The 16,402-nt window shown below is 55.0% G+C and overlaps 1 protein-coding gene across 3 annotated transcripts; it reads right to left on the reverse strand.

The window, feature by feature from the left end:
* Positions 1 to 80: 80 nt before the first annotated feature.
* On the reverse strand, positions 81 to 16,181 carry MAP4K1 (mitogen-activated protein kinase kinase kinase kinase 1). Of its 3 annotated transcripts, none has more exons than XM_082709112.1 (32): positions 15,910 to 16,181; positions 15,581 to 15,647; positions 15,353 to 15,410; positions 15,149 to 15,239; positions 14,348 to 14,412; positions 12,781 to 12,836; positions 12,629 to 12,676; positions 12,414 to 12,456; positions 12,242 to 12,314; positions 11,724 to 11,855; positions 11,262 to 11,324; positions 11,084 to 11,165; positions 10,539 to 10,655; positions 10,224 to 10,302; positions 9,637 to 9,695; positions 9,516 to 9,559; positions 9,391 to 9,435; positions 8,673 to 8,715; positions 8,101 to 8,263; positions 7,924 to 8,006; positions 7,467 to 7,551; positions 6,423 to 6,499; positions 6,273 to 6,333; positions 5,183 to 5,291; positions 5,041 to 5,099; positions 4,753 to 4,856; positions 4,033 to 4,207; positions 3,697 to 3,759; positions 3,420 to 3,509; positions 3,266 to 3,336; positions 2,553 to 2,608; positions 81 to 256 (listed from the first exon to the last, which is right to left on the reverse strand). In XM_082709112.1, exons 1-32 carry the CDS (start codon positions 16,164 to 16,166, stop codon positions 187 to 189), a joined length of 2,688 nt encoding a protein of 895 aa, XP_082565238.1. In that variant the 5' UTR covers positions 16,167 to 16,181; the 3' UTR covers positions 81 to 186. The 3 variants fall into 3 exon arrangements, with proteins under 3 accessions (XP_082565238.1, XP_082565239.1, XP_082565240.1); XM_082709113.1 differs by having other exon boundaries at positions 15,788 to 16,161; XM_082709114.1 differs by lacking the exon at positions 15,910 to 16,181 and having other exon boundaries at positions 15,581 to 15,785.
* Between the last annotated feature and the right edge of the window lie 221 nt (positions 16,182 to 16,402).

Here is a 16,402-nt window from a genome sequence, read left to right on the forward strand (position 1 = left end):
ACATTTTGGGAATGGTGGGTGGGTGGGCATCCAGGAATTCCGCCCTCCCTTCTCCCCTTCAGAAGAACAAGATGACAACAGAGGCTGGAGTCATGTTTATTGGGGGACAAGTGGGTGTCACAACCACTAAGTATGTTCGTTGGGGATGGGGGCACAGGGCATGGTTCCCAATACCCCCCCAGGGACTCATTCCTGGATGTAGAGGTTGCTGGGAGCAGTGGGGTCATCTGCTGGGCGTGTCTCCACCACCACAGGCCTGGGGAAGGAGGAGAGAAGTCAGTTCATTCATTCATTTGTTCATCCATTCATCCACAAAGGAGCAACAACGGTTTTCCAGCACAGTGCTAGGCTACTGCAGCCACGGTCTCTGCCCTTGAGGACGGGAGACCAGTCTAGAAGGGGAGACCACCATGATCCAGTGAATTACATGAGTGCAAAACAGCGTGGAAACCTATCCCAAAGGGTCAGCCAAGGTGGCCCAAAGATGGTGGCTCAGTTAGCCGTCTGCCTTCAGCTCTGGTCATGATCTTTGTCCTGGGATCAAGCCCCGCATTTTGCTTCCTTTCAGGGGGGAGTCTGCTTCTCTCTCTCTCTTTCTCCCTCTGCCCATCCCCACTGTTCCTTCTCTCTCTCTCTCTCTCTCAAATAAATAAATATTAAAAAAGAAAAAGAATAAATGGTGGAGCCTCAAAAAGGCTCAGGAGGGAACTTGGTGAAAGGTCAGGGAAGGGTGTTCTGGGCAGAGAACAACCTGGAAAAAGGCTTTGAGGTGGGAGAGAGCTTGGGACTTGGCTGTAGAAGTCAAAGTCTTGTGGGCTGTGGCCAGGACTGGGTATTTATCTTGAGGCCACAGGAGTTTTAAATGGGAGGGGGGGTGACGCAATGGAACTTAGATTTTAAAAAGCCTCTCTGGCATGTCAAAAGGTCACTAGAGATCCTTGAAGGGGCTCTCACTGGTTAAATATGGGAGGTCTTGTGCCTTGAAGTAAATAATGATAGTAATAGATTATAACCCCCCAGAATAAAATGGAAATCCACGAGGCTGTGCTGAAATACACACACACACACACACACACAGAGCGGAAAAGGGAGAGATCGTCCCCACAGTAGAATACCAGCTAATAAGTGCAGAAATAGACATTCACCATTTAGTAACTATCCTCATAATATATTCAGGCAGAAATCACCAATAGATGCTAAAACCAGGAGATGAAAGTCTGGTAAGAAGCAGTAATATTTACACCCTCTCAACAAATCACCCCAAAAGATACTTATTAATACAAAAAGTGACTTTATAGTGGAGAAACCGGGCTGACTCCACCCTACCCAAATGCTCAAAGATTGTCCAATAATGGGACAAAGTGACGTGACCTCATGATAGGATGCACTGAGAAGGGCATGCCACCACATCTGCAATATTCTTGCTTGAAATGCTTAGCCCGAAAACCTCAAACCCAACTTAAGGACATTCTGGAAAACAACCTTCCTGTACTCTTCAAAAGTATCAAGGTCCTGGGCGCCTGGGTGGCTCAGTGGGTTAAGCCGCTGCCTTTGGCTCAGGTTATGATCTCAAGGTCCTGGGATTGAGTCCCACATCCGGCTCTCTGCTCAGCAGGGGGCCTGCTTCCCTTCCCCTCTCTCTGCCTGCTTCTCTGCCTACTTGTGATCTCTGTCTGTCAAATAAATAAATAAAAGCTTTAAAAAAAAAAAAAAGTATCAAGGTCCTGAAAAACAAAGAAAGCCCGAAGAATTGTCCCAGGCTAAAGAGGAAAGAGACATGACTCCTACATGCAGCCTATCAAAAAAGGGTAGTATTTTTTGGTTATAAAGAGTATCCTCAGGAGGCACCTGGGTGGCTCAGGTCATGATCCCTGAGTCCTGAGATGGAGCCCCGAGTTGGGCTTCCCGCTCAGTGGGGAGTCTGCTTCTCCCTCTGGCCCTCACCTCGCTCGTGCTCTCTCTCCTTCACTCGCTCTCAAATACATAAAGTCTTTCTTTAAAAAAAGCATCATTGGGGCAACTGGTGAAACCTGAATGGGTGTGTGGATTAGAAGGTAGTGCTGTCTTGTGCTAATTCCCTCATTTAGGCAGCTGCACTGTGATCTGCATAAGGAGGTCTTTGCTTTAACTTAGGAGACAATTCACACCCAGTCAGAAAAAATTACTACATATGAAAGAGGAAGATCAAGCAAACGTGGTAAAAATAAAAAACACCCCCCCCAAAAACAGAACAACCTAAAAGTTAACATCCGGGAAATCTGGATGAAGGAAGGGGATACAAGGATTTAAAACTATTATTTAAATTTATTTTTGCAACTTCTCTGTGAGTCTAAAGTTTTGCCAAGATAAACAGTGAAAATAAAAATTAAAAAACAAAAATGTCCCCTTGGCTGCTGTGGGGGAGTGGACTATAAGCAGCAGAGATAGAAGCAGGAAGACCTTGAGAGAGAATGTCCAGGCCAAAGACACAGGTGGCTAGAGACATCTCAAGACACCTATCCACATCAGAGGCCCCCCTCCCAGGTTCTGTGTCCCCTTCCCCACGTCCATACCTGGGGGAGCCAAGCAGACGGAAGGTGAGAGTGGGGTCTCTCAGCTCCTGCAACAGCTGGGGAAAAGGTGTGTGTGTCAGTATCTAGAAGACTCTTCCCCTCTCAAAGAGAATGCAGGGGTGAGTGTCTCTGAACTTGTAGTCTTGGGTCCAGAAATAATCATTCTTGCTAATACCATTCACCAGCTCTGTGATCCACGCAACCAAGCTACTTTACCTCTCTGTGCCTCGATTACTAACCTGGGAAATCATAGGACCTTCCTGATGGGTGCTCGAGAAGATGAAATAAAATACAAATAGGGGCAGCATCTGACACATAGTTCTATGAGCTAAGTACCATTTTTCACTCCATTTTTCAGCTGAGAAGGTGAAGTCAGTTGCTTAAGGCCAACCAGCCGGATTCCAGCCCCGGCAGTCTGTTCATGCTCTTAACCACCTGCATATCTCTCTAGTGAGCCCCATTTTATAGTTGGGAGACCGAGGCTCAGAGAGAAGCAGAATCTCTTGCACAAGATCACACAGTGGCCTGGAATGAGCTCTGGACCGGAGAGACCCTGGGGTATATAGAAGAGGACCTGCCTGCACTGAGACAGGAGGGAGCTTCCCCTCAGAGCCCCACACCCTGACTCAATCCTCCGGGTCCATCTGGGGAACTGGAAGACCTGCAGCTCGGGAGGGGCAGGGTTACGGGCGCGTTCAGATGGAGAAGCTTACCTGGTCTGAGCCTGGAGCCCACACCTGCACTCCATGCTTCCAAAAGGCCTGGAGGCGACCCCCGACCATAGCTGGGAGGAAAGCAGAGCCGGTTACACTTAGGTGTCACCGAGCATCCACTGGGAGCCCAGGGCCCTCCCATCCCTGCACCTACCCACGGCTTCCACAGCCTCAGTCATGGGGATCTCTGGAGTTCGAAGCCCCCGGACTGGGGCTCCCTCTGGGGTCACCAACTTCAGAGACCCTAGAAGAGGGTAGAGAGCGGGTTTTAAGAGCGAGGCTAGGAAGGGCGGACTGCTGATAGACTGAACAATAAATTCATTGAGTAGCAAAGCAGGAGGCAGGCAAGGCCTAGAGGGGTTCAGCAGCACAGGGTCTGCGAGGTGGAGATCCAGGAACAGTGGAGGAAAGAGAGGGAGGAGGCTCCTTACCGTCCATCAACACCATCACCTTGTCCTCCTCTACCTGGGTCACCTGTACCGGTCCCCTGTGCTCTATTTGACAGAAGTTCAAAAAGCCCATTCCTCTGGATTCTGCCTTCCTCCGCTAGGCACCCCCTCCATTCCCAAGCCCCAGGCTAACTCCCGCCCATCAAGAGGCAGGGCTGATCTTCACACTCACCAGCTGTACATTACACAGACCCACCGCTCTTCCCCTCGCCCAGGTTCAACCCCTTTCCCAACCACACCTCCGGGCTAAAGCACCGCCCAGCCGCCCAGCCCCACTCCTCCCAGCAGCCCCGCTCCCAGCGAGTCCGTCCCACTCACCTGTGCTCATCTCGCCCAGCCAGCAGGAGAGCGCGCCGAAGCGCACGGTGTGAAAGAGCACCGACTTCGCCGGCTGCCCCGGGCTCACGCCGATGCAGACGGCGGGCAGCTCGGAGCCTGGCCCGGTCAGTAGCGCGAACACTGGAAGGGGCGTCGGGAGCGGGAACAGCACCTGCTGCAGGGCGCACAGGGAGGGGCGGGCTCAGAGGAGGCGAGGGGCGGGGCCTACGAGGGGCGGAGCCTCGGGGGCGAGCCCGCAGGGGGCTTCCCAAGGATTGCCTGGGCTCAGGGTTTGGAGGGATGCCGTCTAGAAACTTCAGGGGGTGAGAGCCCAGAGGAGTGAGATGGTGCCAACTTAGAAATGGACAAGTGTGCCTTAGAGTTGGCGTGGCTTCTGTTAGGGTCGTGCTGCCCTCATGACAGAAATGCAAGGCCCCCAGAGGGCCAACCTCAAAGGCAGCAAGGTTTCCTTGGACTAAAAGGATCTGGTTGGGGTCTCCTTGGAAACCCGAGGGCATGGACACAGGGCCTGTTGGTGTGGGGCGGAGCTTAAGGGTCAGGAAGCCCCCCCCCCCCCAGGGTGAGCCTCCAGCGCCTTCCTCACGTGGGCGGGGCCGCGGGTGGAAGCGGTGCTTCTTGAAGCTCTTGGCAGAAGCAGAACGAGTGGGAGGCCCTAGCCACTGAACCTCACAGAGTCCCCAGCCTCTGCAGGCCCCCTACCCGGACCAGCAGGAACTTGTTCATGGGCTGGTACCACTGAAGCAGGACCACAGACGTCTCCAATGCCCCGCACAGGAACGGGCCCCCCGAGCTCGCACCCTCCGCTGTGGAGGTGGGTAGGGATGGGTTAGAGTCAATCTCCTCTCCCCTTCCCTGCCACCCGACCCCCGAAAAGGGCACACATCTCTCCCCGGACTCTGGACAGCGGGCCTTAACTCTCGGGTAGATGCAGCCCAAGCCCCGCCCCCGCCCCGCCCCCTTCACGTCCACCCAGCTGGGATCTCTCACCCACGCAGCAAGCGCGGCACCCTTTGGTGTCCTGGATCTTGGTGGAGACCATGTTTTTCCTGCAGAAGAAGGGAAGCGTAAATGCAGAGGGACGGCAGGAAGGGGCATCCCAGGGGTCTGTGATGCCACTGGGGGTTGGTACCTCGCCAATAGCCGATGCGGGCTAATGTGAGCGATAGGGCTTCCCGCTCTGGTCTCCTTCCGCTCCAGCAGGCCCAGGATGCTATGCGAATACAGGTGGGGGGTCTTTCCTGCAGTGTGGGTGTGTGTAGGGGGGAAGCAGGCTGTTATAGGTCACCAGACACTCACTGTTCCCTGTCCCTTCGCTTGGCCCCATCCCTTTGAAGCTCCCAAGGCTCCAAGTCTCAGGCATTTTTGCTTATTTCTTTTTCACTGGACATATTTTAAATGTGCACTGTAGGCCAGGCACCGTGCTGGGCTCCGGAGAACAATGAATGAGTTAAACATGTTCCCTCTCCTCCTGCACTTGGAGCCACATGCGAACCTATGGACACTTAACCAGTCAGATGCAGTGACACACATTGCTCAGTTTAAGAGGTAACTGATCTAGAAATTCTCCTAAAGTGTGTCGTCAAGCAGCCTATTTGGCTTGGCATTCCCCCATAGTTTAGAAATTATCTTACACAAAATGTTTATAAAACAATAACACAAAATTTTAATCTCTAACTCCTCACTCAATTTTAGTAAAGTGTGGAGAAAGGTTATATATATATATATATATATATTTTTTTTTTTTTCACTTATGTATTTCACAGAGAGATCACAAGCAGGCAGAGAGGCAGGCAGAGAGAGGGGGGGGGAAGCAGGCTCCCCGCTGAGCAGAGAGCCCAACCCTGGGGCTCCATCCTAGGACCCTGAGATCATGACCTGAGCCAAAGGCAGAGGCTTAACCCTCTGAGCCACCCAGGCACCCCTGGAGTAAGTTCTAATTGGCATCTGAACATGGAGGAAATGTAAAGACTCCCTGTAGACTCACCTCAAAACTGACTGGAGGTGGGACTACTGTGAACCCCATTGTGCAGGTAGGGAAACTGAGGCTCAGGGAGCAAGTCCCCCAGTGAAAAAATGGCTGAGATTTTTAACTGTGGGCTCTGTGAAGGTGGGGTGTATGTTGTTTTTTTTTTCCAGCTGTGTCCATCTACCTCCCAACCCCTGACTCTCAACGCTTTAACTTCTGATGCCCCCTCCTCCCACCCAACCCACAACCAGACCTGAGAGAGACATGAGGACATTGTTGATGGAGTACACCCAGGTAGTCCGGCTGGGAAAGAGCTGCAGAGAATGGAGGAGATAAGACCCCATAAGACCCCAGCAGCCCCCAACTCCAGCCCTTGCCCTTGGCCCCTCAGTTCTGTGCTCACCATCTCCAGTGTGGCCTCCTGATCATTCCGGTTCAAGATGAAAATGCCTTCCTCTGCCCCCAGGAGCAGGTGCTGGTCTGTGGGGACAGACACAAGGCCACTGAGACCTACCTCACCCTGGGGAGCCTCCTCAACCCCCACCTGTCTGACCTCAAACACTGGTAGTCTGTCCCCCAGCCCTGACCTTCAGTTCTCTCTTACCCCCATACTGACACTCCCAGCTTCTGTTTCCCCAAATGTGAACTCAAACCCTAACCCAATCCCCTGAGCTGGTCTCATTCTCACCTACCTCTCATGCTTGGGCCCATACATACATCCTGCAAATCCTGACCCCCACCCCCTCACTTTTGACCCCAGCATTAGTCATGCTTCCCCAAATAGCCCTCTGAGTTCTGTCCTTCTCTCTTCCCAGTTCTGGTCCCCAACTGCTAATTTGTCTCAACAATGATCCTCAAACTCTGGCCCTCTGAAAGGTGGCTTTTTCTTTGTCCAATGTGCCCCCCCTCAAATTCTAATGCTGTGTTTTCTTTAATGAGTTTTAGCAATTTTTTAAAGATTTTATTTTTAAGTAATCTCTACACCCAACATGGGGCTCAAACTTACAACCCTGAAATCAAGGGCCGCCTGCTCTACTGATGGAGCCAACCAGGTGCCCCTAATGCTGTTTCTTTAGCATTGACCCCTCACTGACCTTGTCTTTTCATCCCCAAACTCTTCCCTTTTTGTGTTCCCGTCCCCCAAACTCCCGAACCCCAAAATGTGGATCCCCAACCTCTACTATTAACCTCCCACTGAGGTTAATGGAGTCCAACTGTGCCCCATCTTAGACCCCAAACTCGGACCTTTCCGTTCTCTCTGATATTCCTGGCCACTAAACTCTTATTTTCCTAGTTTTCACCCTCAAATCACTTCACTCTACCTATCTCTGATCCGCAAACCCCACTGTAACCCCGGTCTTTGGTCCTGCCTCAGTTCTGCCCCTCCCCTGTTCCTGCCTCAGTGCCTCCATTAAGGCCCCTCCCCATCCCCCCTCTGAGAGCCCACCCTTGGTGGAGGGGTGTGTCCAGGCAGCTGTGCTGTGGATCCGGAGCGGGCAGCCATTGAACAACTTCACGAGAAGGGCACATCCCTAGGCAGGGCCCAGGAGCAGAGCAGCAGATCCAGCAAAAGGAGGGAGGGGACAGGAAGGTACAGTGGTTAAGACTCTGACCCAAGATAGCCAGCAAGCAAATCCCACCTCTGTCTCCCCAAAGCTTTATCACCTCTGCAAGCTATGCATCCCTCTCTGCCTCTGTTTCCCCATCTGTGAAATGGGGGACAATGCCTATCTCTGTGATCCCTACCTTCATCTGTGAAGGTTGACACCACACAAGGACATGAGGTCAGGGTCACCCCCCGGGCCACGCTCACCGAGTGTCACCTCCCATCATTATCATTCTGCCCACCCCCAGGCATCCCAGCCCCATCCCCAGTTGTGAATCCTTGGTACAGCCCGGCTCACCCTTCTCTTCATCTTTTCCTTCTTCGGCGGTAACAATGGGGGCTGATCAGGCTCTGGGGGCGTTGGGTTCCAGAGTGAGGGTTCTGAGAGAGGGTGGGGGGAAAATCAGCCCCCAAAGGCCCCCCCCCACCCTCCCCACACACCCCTGCCCACCTCCTGCCCCAGCCTGCCCATTACCTGAATGGGCAGTTAGGTGGGGGCTGCGGGTAGCCAGGGGAGGCCCGAGGTGAGGGGTACGGGGGGGAGGCCCACTGGCACAGCGGACCAGCACCCCCGGGCTCAGCTGTCCATCATCCCCGGTGCCCCCGAGCCCCTCGTCTGATGGAGAACGGAACTTGGGCTATGGAGATTGAGGAGGAATGGGTGAAGGGACATGAGGAGATCCCGGAGAGTGGGTGCCCTACCTCCTCCAGAACTAATGTTGGCCGTTGGTTGTGGCTCACCCTCCTCCCAGTGTCCTATTCCGGTCCCAGGCATCAACCCTGACGTCTGTCTCCACCCCCACCCACCACCAACACACTGCAGCAGTCAAAAGCTTAATGCCCTAGTGCTTTGTGCTGGGGGCTCCCAGGATCAGTGCCCATCTGGCTAAATACTTTGAATCCCACCCCTGGGTTCAAGGATGCTGCTTCCAGATCCCAGTGTGCTCAGGATCCGATCTCTCAGACTCCAGCCTTAGAGGGCACAGTATCCCAGCATCTAAGGACCCTGGTGCCCAGCACCCAGCTCCAGTGGGCCCAGGGCCTTACCTTGGGAGGCAGGGGAGGAGGTGTGGCCTCTGCAGGGGTGGGGCTGGAACACAAAGATGGGGTGAGTTGGTAGGGCAGTTGTCGGTAACAAGGATTGGAGCGACTGGAGGGCTGAGGTCAGGAGGGCCAGGGCTGACTGGGTCTAGGCTGGAGCTGAGGATTAGAGCCCTCAGAGGAATGGTGATGCTGGCAACAGCGAACCCAAAGGGCAAGTGTGGACAGTGCCCTGGAACTTCACGATGCCAATCAGGGGAGCTGGGGGGCTGGGCACCGCCCATGAGCCCACTGCAGTGAAGATGTGCAGAAGGGATGGGCAGGGGCAGGGCTGACTGTTGTCCCCTCTAGGGTGGGGTCTCGGTCGGGGGTCTGGTGTGGGGCAAGTTCCCAGGGCCGGGAAGAGGCCGAGGAAGGCTGGGCTCTGAGGGTTCTGGCTGGCATCTGAGCAGCATCGGGGAGCTGGGGCCCCGGCCACGGTGGAGGGTCCGGGGCTCAGCTGGGGTGGCGCCAGGGGTTGGCTGTGGGGGGATAGAGTGGGAGCCAGGCCAGAGAGTGTCAGGGGTGAAGGAGTGTCAGGGGGTGCAGGGGGAGACAGTATTAAGGGTCTAGTCAGGTGTCTGGGGATGAGTGGCGGAAGGTCGGGTTGGGATGGAAGGGAGACAGCGGCTATAGGAAGATGAGGCGGGTGAGGGCTGGTGGGGCGGGGCCAGGCCTCTCTTACATGTCCACATCATCGTAGTCATCGTCGGACTCTGACAGCTGCCTCCTGAGGAGTGACAGGCATGGCCCTCAGGTGCTTCCCCCACATGTCCCAGCCCCCTCCCCTCCACACTGAGGGTCCCTGACCTCGGGCTGCTGCTCCTGAAGTCTTCAGGGGGCTGTAAGTGGGCCTGTGGACAGTCAAGGGTCAGCGGTGCCGAGGGGGAGGGGAGGGTGTCCGAGGCGAGGGCAAGGGGAGACCTCTCACCGTGTGGGCTACGGGTCTGGACTCCATCGCTCTGAGCTTCCGGAACTCCATGTGCCGCCCTGGAAGGGGGAGGGTAACACAGAGAGCTGAGGAGACGAAAATGGGGGCGGGGGTGCTTCGGGCTCAAGATCTTAGGACTGGAGCTATCATAGGGGGAAGGGTCTTGGTTTCCAAGGCGGGGGGGGTCAGGGTTTGGGACCAGGGAGATGGGGGCTCAAAGTTATAGAGCGTTTATTTTCAGGGCTCATTTGGGTATTGGGGATGTGAGAGAGATTTCAGAGGGCTCTTTTGGGGGTCCTGGTGTTATGGGAAGACTCATGGGGTCTGCCTGCAGGTCACAAAATTAGGGGGTCTCTGCAGTAATTTTGTAGGTCAGGTGGTGATAAGGTTTTCTAGAGTCTCTTGCAGGGTCCAAAAGTGACGAGAGTCTCTGAGGGTCTGTGTGGAAGTGACAAAGGTCTACGGGGTCAGTCATGAGATCATACAGTGCTGAGGGTCTCTGGCAGAATCACGGGGCGGGGGGGGGGGTGGTGTCTCAGATCTATTATAGGGTCACGGGTCCCCAAGCTTCAGGATTCTCTACTCACGACAACAGTCAGCATCTGGGATCCCTAGAGAGCTGGCCCGGTGGGTGGACCGGATCCTCCGAGGGACAGCAGGGGGCACCTGGGCAGAGGGGCAGCTCAGGACCACTGCCCTCTGGCACCCCCACCACCCTATGGGCCCAACTGGGAGCCTCTGGCTCTCCCATACCCCTCTGTGCCCTCAGCCCTGCACCAAACCCTGCCTCCATCCTCTGCTTTTTCCCTTGGAGAGAGGCAGCAGGAAGGCACTCCAGGCAAGGGGTGCAGCCTGAGCAAAGTCCAGGAGGTTCCATCTTTGTTGGCCAAGGGTGCCCTTACCTCAGGCTCCTCATCTTCAGTCTCGACCACGGGGGCGCCCTTCCCTGGATTCCTCAGTTTGTCAAGAAGATCTAGGATCAGGCCTCTATTTAGCCTGGGCTGGGACACCAGCTGATGCTAGAGAGGGGAAAAGGGGGTCAGCAGACAGAGGGCTGGTGTCAGGGAGAGGCTGGGACAGGGGCCTGAGAACCGGTCTAAGGGAATCTAATGGGGAAGGTGCCAACCGACAGGAAAGACAGGGAACTCTGGGGAACTGAAACTGGGGAATTTTACGGGGTTAGAAGGGATTAGAAGAATCTAGAATTCCCAGCAGGGGCAAATGGAGAATTCCAGAGGTGTCTTTGAAGGGACTGGGCTTCCCTGGGAATTCCAGAGTAGACCCAGGAATGGGTCTGGAGACCGTGGGGAATTTGTGAGTTTTAACAACTCAGAGTATCTTGGCAAAAGGCCTGGGGTACAATTTGGAGAATCTTGGGGAGGTCCTGGGGGAATTCTGGGGATAAGAGTTTGGGAAGGGCTCTTCAGGGAAAAGAGGAGTGGTTTACACTTAGCATCTTGGTGGCGCCGGGCCGTTTCTTGGGGTTCTTAGTGAGGGTGACTTTGACAAAGTTGTGGAAGGCAGCCGACCTTGGGAGGAAGAAGCCAAGTTCTGGGGTGAGGAGACCAGAAACTCTCCCATCAGACCCTCAATCCTGGCTCTGCCCTCCCTATCCCATGTCCTACCATTTGCCTTTTTCTTTTAGCCTGGGGGGCTGGTAGCCACTCTTTGTCATGAGGAAGAGAACTCTAGAAAAGTAAGGAGAAAACATGGTGTTCAGACCCCAGTGGGGAGGGGGATCAGATCTCATGGCTCAAGGGGTCCCCCATAGCACTGACGTCAGCAGAGAGCAAAACAAGGGACAAAACCAGATTGGGGTTCAGGTTTTACAGTGCACTGGGATGCCACTTCTGGCGGACTCTGTCTGTCACATGACAGCTATAGCACCTATGATGGGAGCCTCCAGATAGGGAGTCCCTGCGATCGTGGGGGTTCCTGCTGTGGAGGGGTGAAGAAAAAGCTTTCTGGGTTGAGATGACTCTTGGGGTTCTCAGAGTGAGCTGTGAGGAAGAGGTGTCTCCTGTAGGTGGGGGGGTGATCAGGGTCAGGGTTGGGGGATACTGGGGCTACCAATCAGGCCTAGCTACCTGAGGGGGTGCACATCGAACAGCGGCGGCTGCAGCTCGGCCAGTTCTATGGCTGTGATGCCCAGGGACCAGATGTCACACAGCTCGTTGTATCCCCCCTTCAGGGCCACGGCCGCCACTTCTGGAGCCATCCTGGGGGGCAGAGACCCTCAGCCAGGGGTGACACCAAGAGGGGAAGAGGGTGATGCGTGGGTGCGGGGGCAGAAGAGAGACAGAGAAAGGAAAATGGTGCACAGAGAGAACCAGATGCACAGAAACGTCAAGATGAAGGGAGAGATAGGAATAAAGACAGACACAGGGAGGTTGAGCCAGAGACAGAGACAGAGGGATGAGAAGAAACATCAACACAAAGAAAACCTAGGCAAAAAGAAAACTCAAGAGAGAGCCAAAAAGTAAGAACATTCAACAGGGAAAGATAAAGGCAGGGAAAGGAGCCGGGAAGGAGATTCCCAGTGACCCAGGTGGGGACAGCCACCACCCCCTATCACACCACCAGCTGCCCACCAGGCATCCCTCACCAGTAGGGTGTCCCAATGAAAGAGAGGCGTCGAGCCAGCGTGGCCCCAATCTGGGCCGAGATACCAAAGTCAGCTGGAGGTCAAGAGAGAGAGAAAGACATAGTGACCTGGGGTGCCCTATTCCCTTGGCCCCCAGCCAGTCCCTCTCCCCAGCACCACCCACCACACTCACCCAGTCTGACCTCCCCAGCATCATTGATGAGGATGTTGGCTCCCTGGGGAGAGAGGGGGAAATGAGAGGCTGTCAGAGACACCCCTCCCAGCCCAACGCTGCCTCTAGCCCCTGGCCCCACAGCTCCACACCACCCTGAGTCCTCCAAACACCACTTAGTCTCCTGGGTGCTCCCCACCCCAACCGTCAAGGCCACTTTTCCGTCCCAAGACCACCTTGATGTCCCGGTGTATCTTCTTCTGTGAGTGCAGATAGGCAAGTCCCTGGGAAGAGGGATGGACAGGGGGACTGTGAGTGCTCAGGGGCCAGAGCAGGGAGGAGGCAGGAGGTCCCTGCCCCCACCCCAGCCCACCCGTTCTCTCCTCACCTGGAGCACTTCCCGGCAGACATAGCTAATCTGGAGCTCTGACAGGGGGCCTGTCACTGCAAAGGTCACACCAGTGGCTTTGGGTGGGAACTAGGAGAGCTGGTCCCGGGAGACTCCAGTCCCCACCCACACCGGCTGAGAGGGTGCCACACGGGGAGGGGGGAACAGATGAGACAAGTGGGAGGGGGAGATGGAGGGACAGTCAGCGACCAACGTAGGGAACCGGAGGCCAGAGGGAGACAGATTCATTCAACAGATATTTACGGTGTCCACTGGGTGCCAGGCACTGTGGTGGGCACTGGGGAGACAGCTGTGGACAAAAGACACAGAGATCCCTGCCCGTGTGGAGAGAACATTCCAGTCGGGCCACGGACAGTAAACAACATAACTACAGTACAGCCCCCGAGATGCTAATAAATACCAAAAGAATACTAAAGTGAAAAAGAATAACAGGAAATATATGTGGGAAGGGGGTATGACATTTTACCGGGTGGTCGGTGCAGTCTACTCTGAGAAGGTGGCAGGCTGAAGATGTGATCTGTCCAGCTCAGAAGGGAACATAAGAGCTAGTGCAAAGGCCCAGTGGCCGAGAGGGCCCCGTGGGTTCAGAAAGCAGCAAAGTAGGTGCAGCAGAGTGGGGGTGGGGGAGAAAAGTGGTAGGAGGTGAGTCTGGCTGTTTGGGTGTAGGTGGGGGTCACCCTGAGGAGCTCGGGCTTCTCTTTGGGGGGAGTGTTCTGAGCAGGGGGTGATGGGAGTTTGCAAAATGAGAAAAGGCAGAGGAATATGGATACCGACACACACACAGATAATGAGAGAGAAACAGAAAGACAGAGAAACGGGAACAGATTCAAAATGAGACCCAAAAGCATGAAAGAAAGGCTGAGAAAGAGAGAGACACAGAGGTGGAGAGAGAATGATACACAACAGACAGAAGGAGTCAGAGACCAGGTCTGCTAGGCCAGCTGGGTGAACCACTTCCTCTCTGAGGACCTCAGTTTCCCCCTGGTGACCTAATGTGGAATTTCTTCTTTGTCTGACATTTGAGATCTTGGGTTCATGGAGAGAGAGAGGAGGCCAAAGCCACAGGTGGCCGTGAAAACTGGAGAGGCGATCAGAGGCCCATCCCATCCCCATCCTCAAATTTTCCAAAAGAGTAAGAAGCAGACTGAGAGAGAGAGAAAGAGAGAGAAGAAGAGAGAGTCAGGAATTCATTCACTCAGTCAGTGAAAATGTGGACCCAGCTATGGGCCAAAAAATGCAGAAATACTCAAACACTGAATGGACACATTAGTAAGAAAATGCCGACAGAGGAAGATGGGAGAGGAAAACAGAGGGTGTGACTGCATGCAGAGATCGGGGCTAGACTGTCAAGTGCTGGAGGGAAGGGCCCAGGGCTCACTAGGTCACCATAGTATTCCCCGAACCAACCAGGCCAGGCCTGTGCCCAGATCGGGGCTCCTCGTAGGAAATGTGGACCAGAAAGACCGTTCCAGAAGACACAACCCCAGAGAGATAGGAGGGGCAGAGGAGGGGGTGATGCCTGGATCCCCCTTGCCCTTCCTCTCACCTTGATAGATGTCCTGGAGAGAACCAGCCCCACAGAATTCCATGCATATCCAGAACTTCTGAAGCCTTTAATTCAAGAGTAGCAAGAACAACAGCAATCAGTCGTCACTGGTGGGTGAACCCTGGCTCACTGTCTGTCTCATTGCACCTCAACAGGAACTTTAATGTAACAGCGGTCATCCACCTCCCCTTGTCCACCAGAGAGAGATCATCCCACTTCCGTTTTATAGGTGGGAAAGTTGAGGCTCAGAGAGGAAATGAATGTTCGGGGTCAACTGGACCAAAACCCAAGTCTTTTGACTCAACCCAGCAGGACTCCTAACTCTGCTAACCGATGGTAACCCAGAAGACAGGGCAGATATCTTCCAAGTTGGGGGCGGTTCAGGAGGACAAAGGGACCCAGGGTACCAGGTCTGGGGGGGACAACGATTATTACTGGGGTATCTGGGATATTAATTTAGGAGTCTGGGGATCTAGGAAATTAAGGGAGCAGAGAATGGAACTGGGGGGCCTGAACGGCAGGATGATGAAAAATTTAGTTTTAGGGGACTTGCTTTCAGGTTTGGTTACTATGAAGGGATTGCTTTTGGGGATCCATGCTCAGAAACAGGAGTCCTGGACTGCAGATTACATCAGAGAACACTCTGGTCAGAAAAGGGGGACTTTAGACTGGCGGGGAGCCAGTTTAAACTTCGAGTTGGGGGGGTCTAGTTTAAAATGGGAGTCCAGGACTGGAGGTCAGGAATGCGGGTTCTGGGCTGGGGGCCAGGCAGGGCCCCAGGGCAGGTTTGAGGCTCATCACCAGAGATAACTCCCATGGTAGGCCACGATGTTGGCATGTCGGCAAGTTTTCAAGATGAGGATTTCCTTCTGAAGTGTGGAAACATCGTCGTCTGTATGGAGGAACAGGAAAGAAAAGGCCGCTGTGGGGAGGGCCTATGGGGGAGGCATCCCGGTGTCCCGAGAGGAGGGGTCAGGGTTGGGGAGGGAGCGCCCGTGTCCTCACCAGGCTCCATCTTCACCATCTTCACTGCCACCAGGTCCCCCGTCACCTTGTCTCTAGCCTTGTGAAGGGGAAGTTGGCAGTCAGGCAGGCTCCATTCGCCTGAGTTCCAACTCAGCATCCCTGAGCCCCAGCCAAGGACTGGGATTCCCTCTCATCCCCTTTCCCTCTTGGGCCTCATCCCCAGGGCTCGCTGGTCTGAGGGTGATGGAGAAGGAGGGGTGTCCTCACCTTGAAGACTTCTCCGTAGGTGCCGCCACCCAGCCGCTGCAGCAGGTCATAATGATCCCGGGGGTCCCTGTTAAAGATGTCGGGATCCACGAGGTCCATCCCTGGGGGCTGGAGCTGGGCCTGCGCCCAGGGGCCAGCAGGGCCTCAGGGCTCGAGTGTGGCACCTCCCTCCCTCCCCACACGTCCTGCACCCTACACCCGCCTTGCCTAGCCTCCACCGGCTGTGGCCTCCCCCCTCCCCACTCTCGCTTCCTGCCCCAGCACAGGGCTGTGCTGCCGGCTCCACCCCCTGTCCCCTGGGCCCGGAGAGCCTGTGAGGGGCAGCTTGCCTTGGGACCCAGGGGACCCCCCTCTTCCACCTCCAGGGCCCAGGGCTGAATGTAAACCAGATGCAAACTATCTTGTGATCTGGGGGGAGGGGGGAGGAGGGCCTGCCCTGGCACCCCCTCCCGTGTCCTGGGCGGTGGCTTAAAACCACAGTTGAAACTCTGCTGAGTGTTTGAGGGTTTGGCCGCCGTCCGGAGATGGATGATAGGCCTGCCCAGGAGTGCCCATGCCCTGGACATGCCCGTTCCCTAGGGTACATATATACACTTGGCCGTATCCACCAATGTACCCACTGTGCGCAGATCAGTAGACGCGCAAATGACTGGATACCCGTGTACACACACGTGCTATGTGTGTGCACATACCTCCACGGATATACCACATGCTTGTGCATTCGCGCCTAAAGTGTGCAGAAGGGCACTCGCCTTCTCCCCCAAGACCGTAGAGGACTGAGCGCCAGCCAGCAGGTTACCGGAGCCCTTCAGCCCAGTGTGC

Source organism: Mustela nivalis, assembly GCF_964662115.1.
Source record: "Mustela nivalis genome assembly, chromosome: 18".
In the NCBI taxonomy this organism is placed as follows: domain Eukaryota; kingdom Metazoa; phylum Chordata; class Mammalia; order Carnivora; family Mustelidae; genus Mustela; species Mustela nivalis.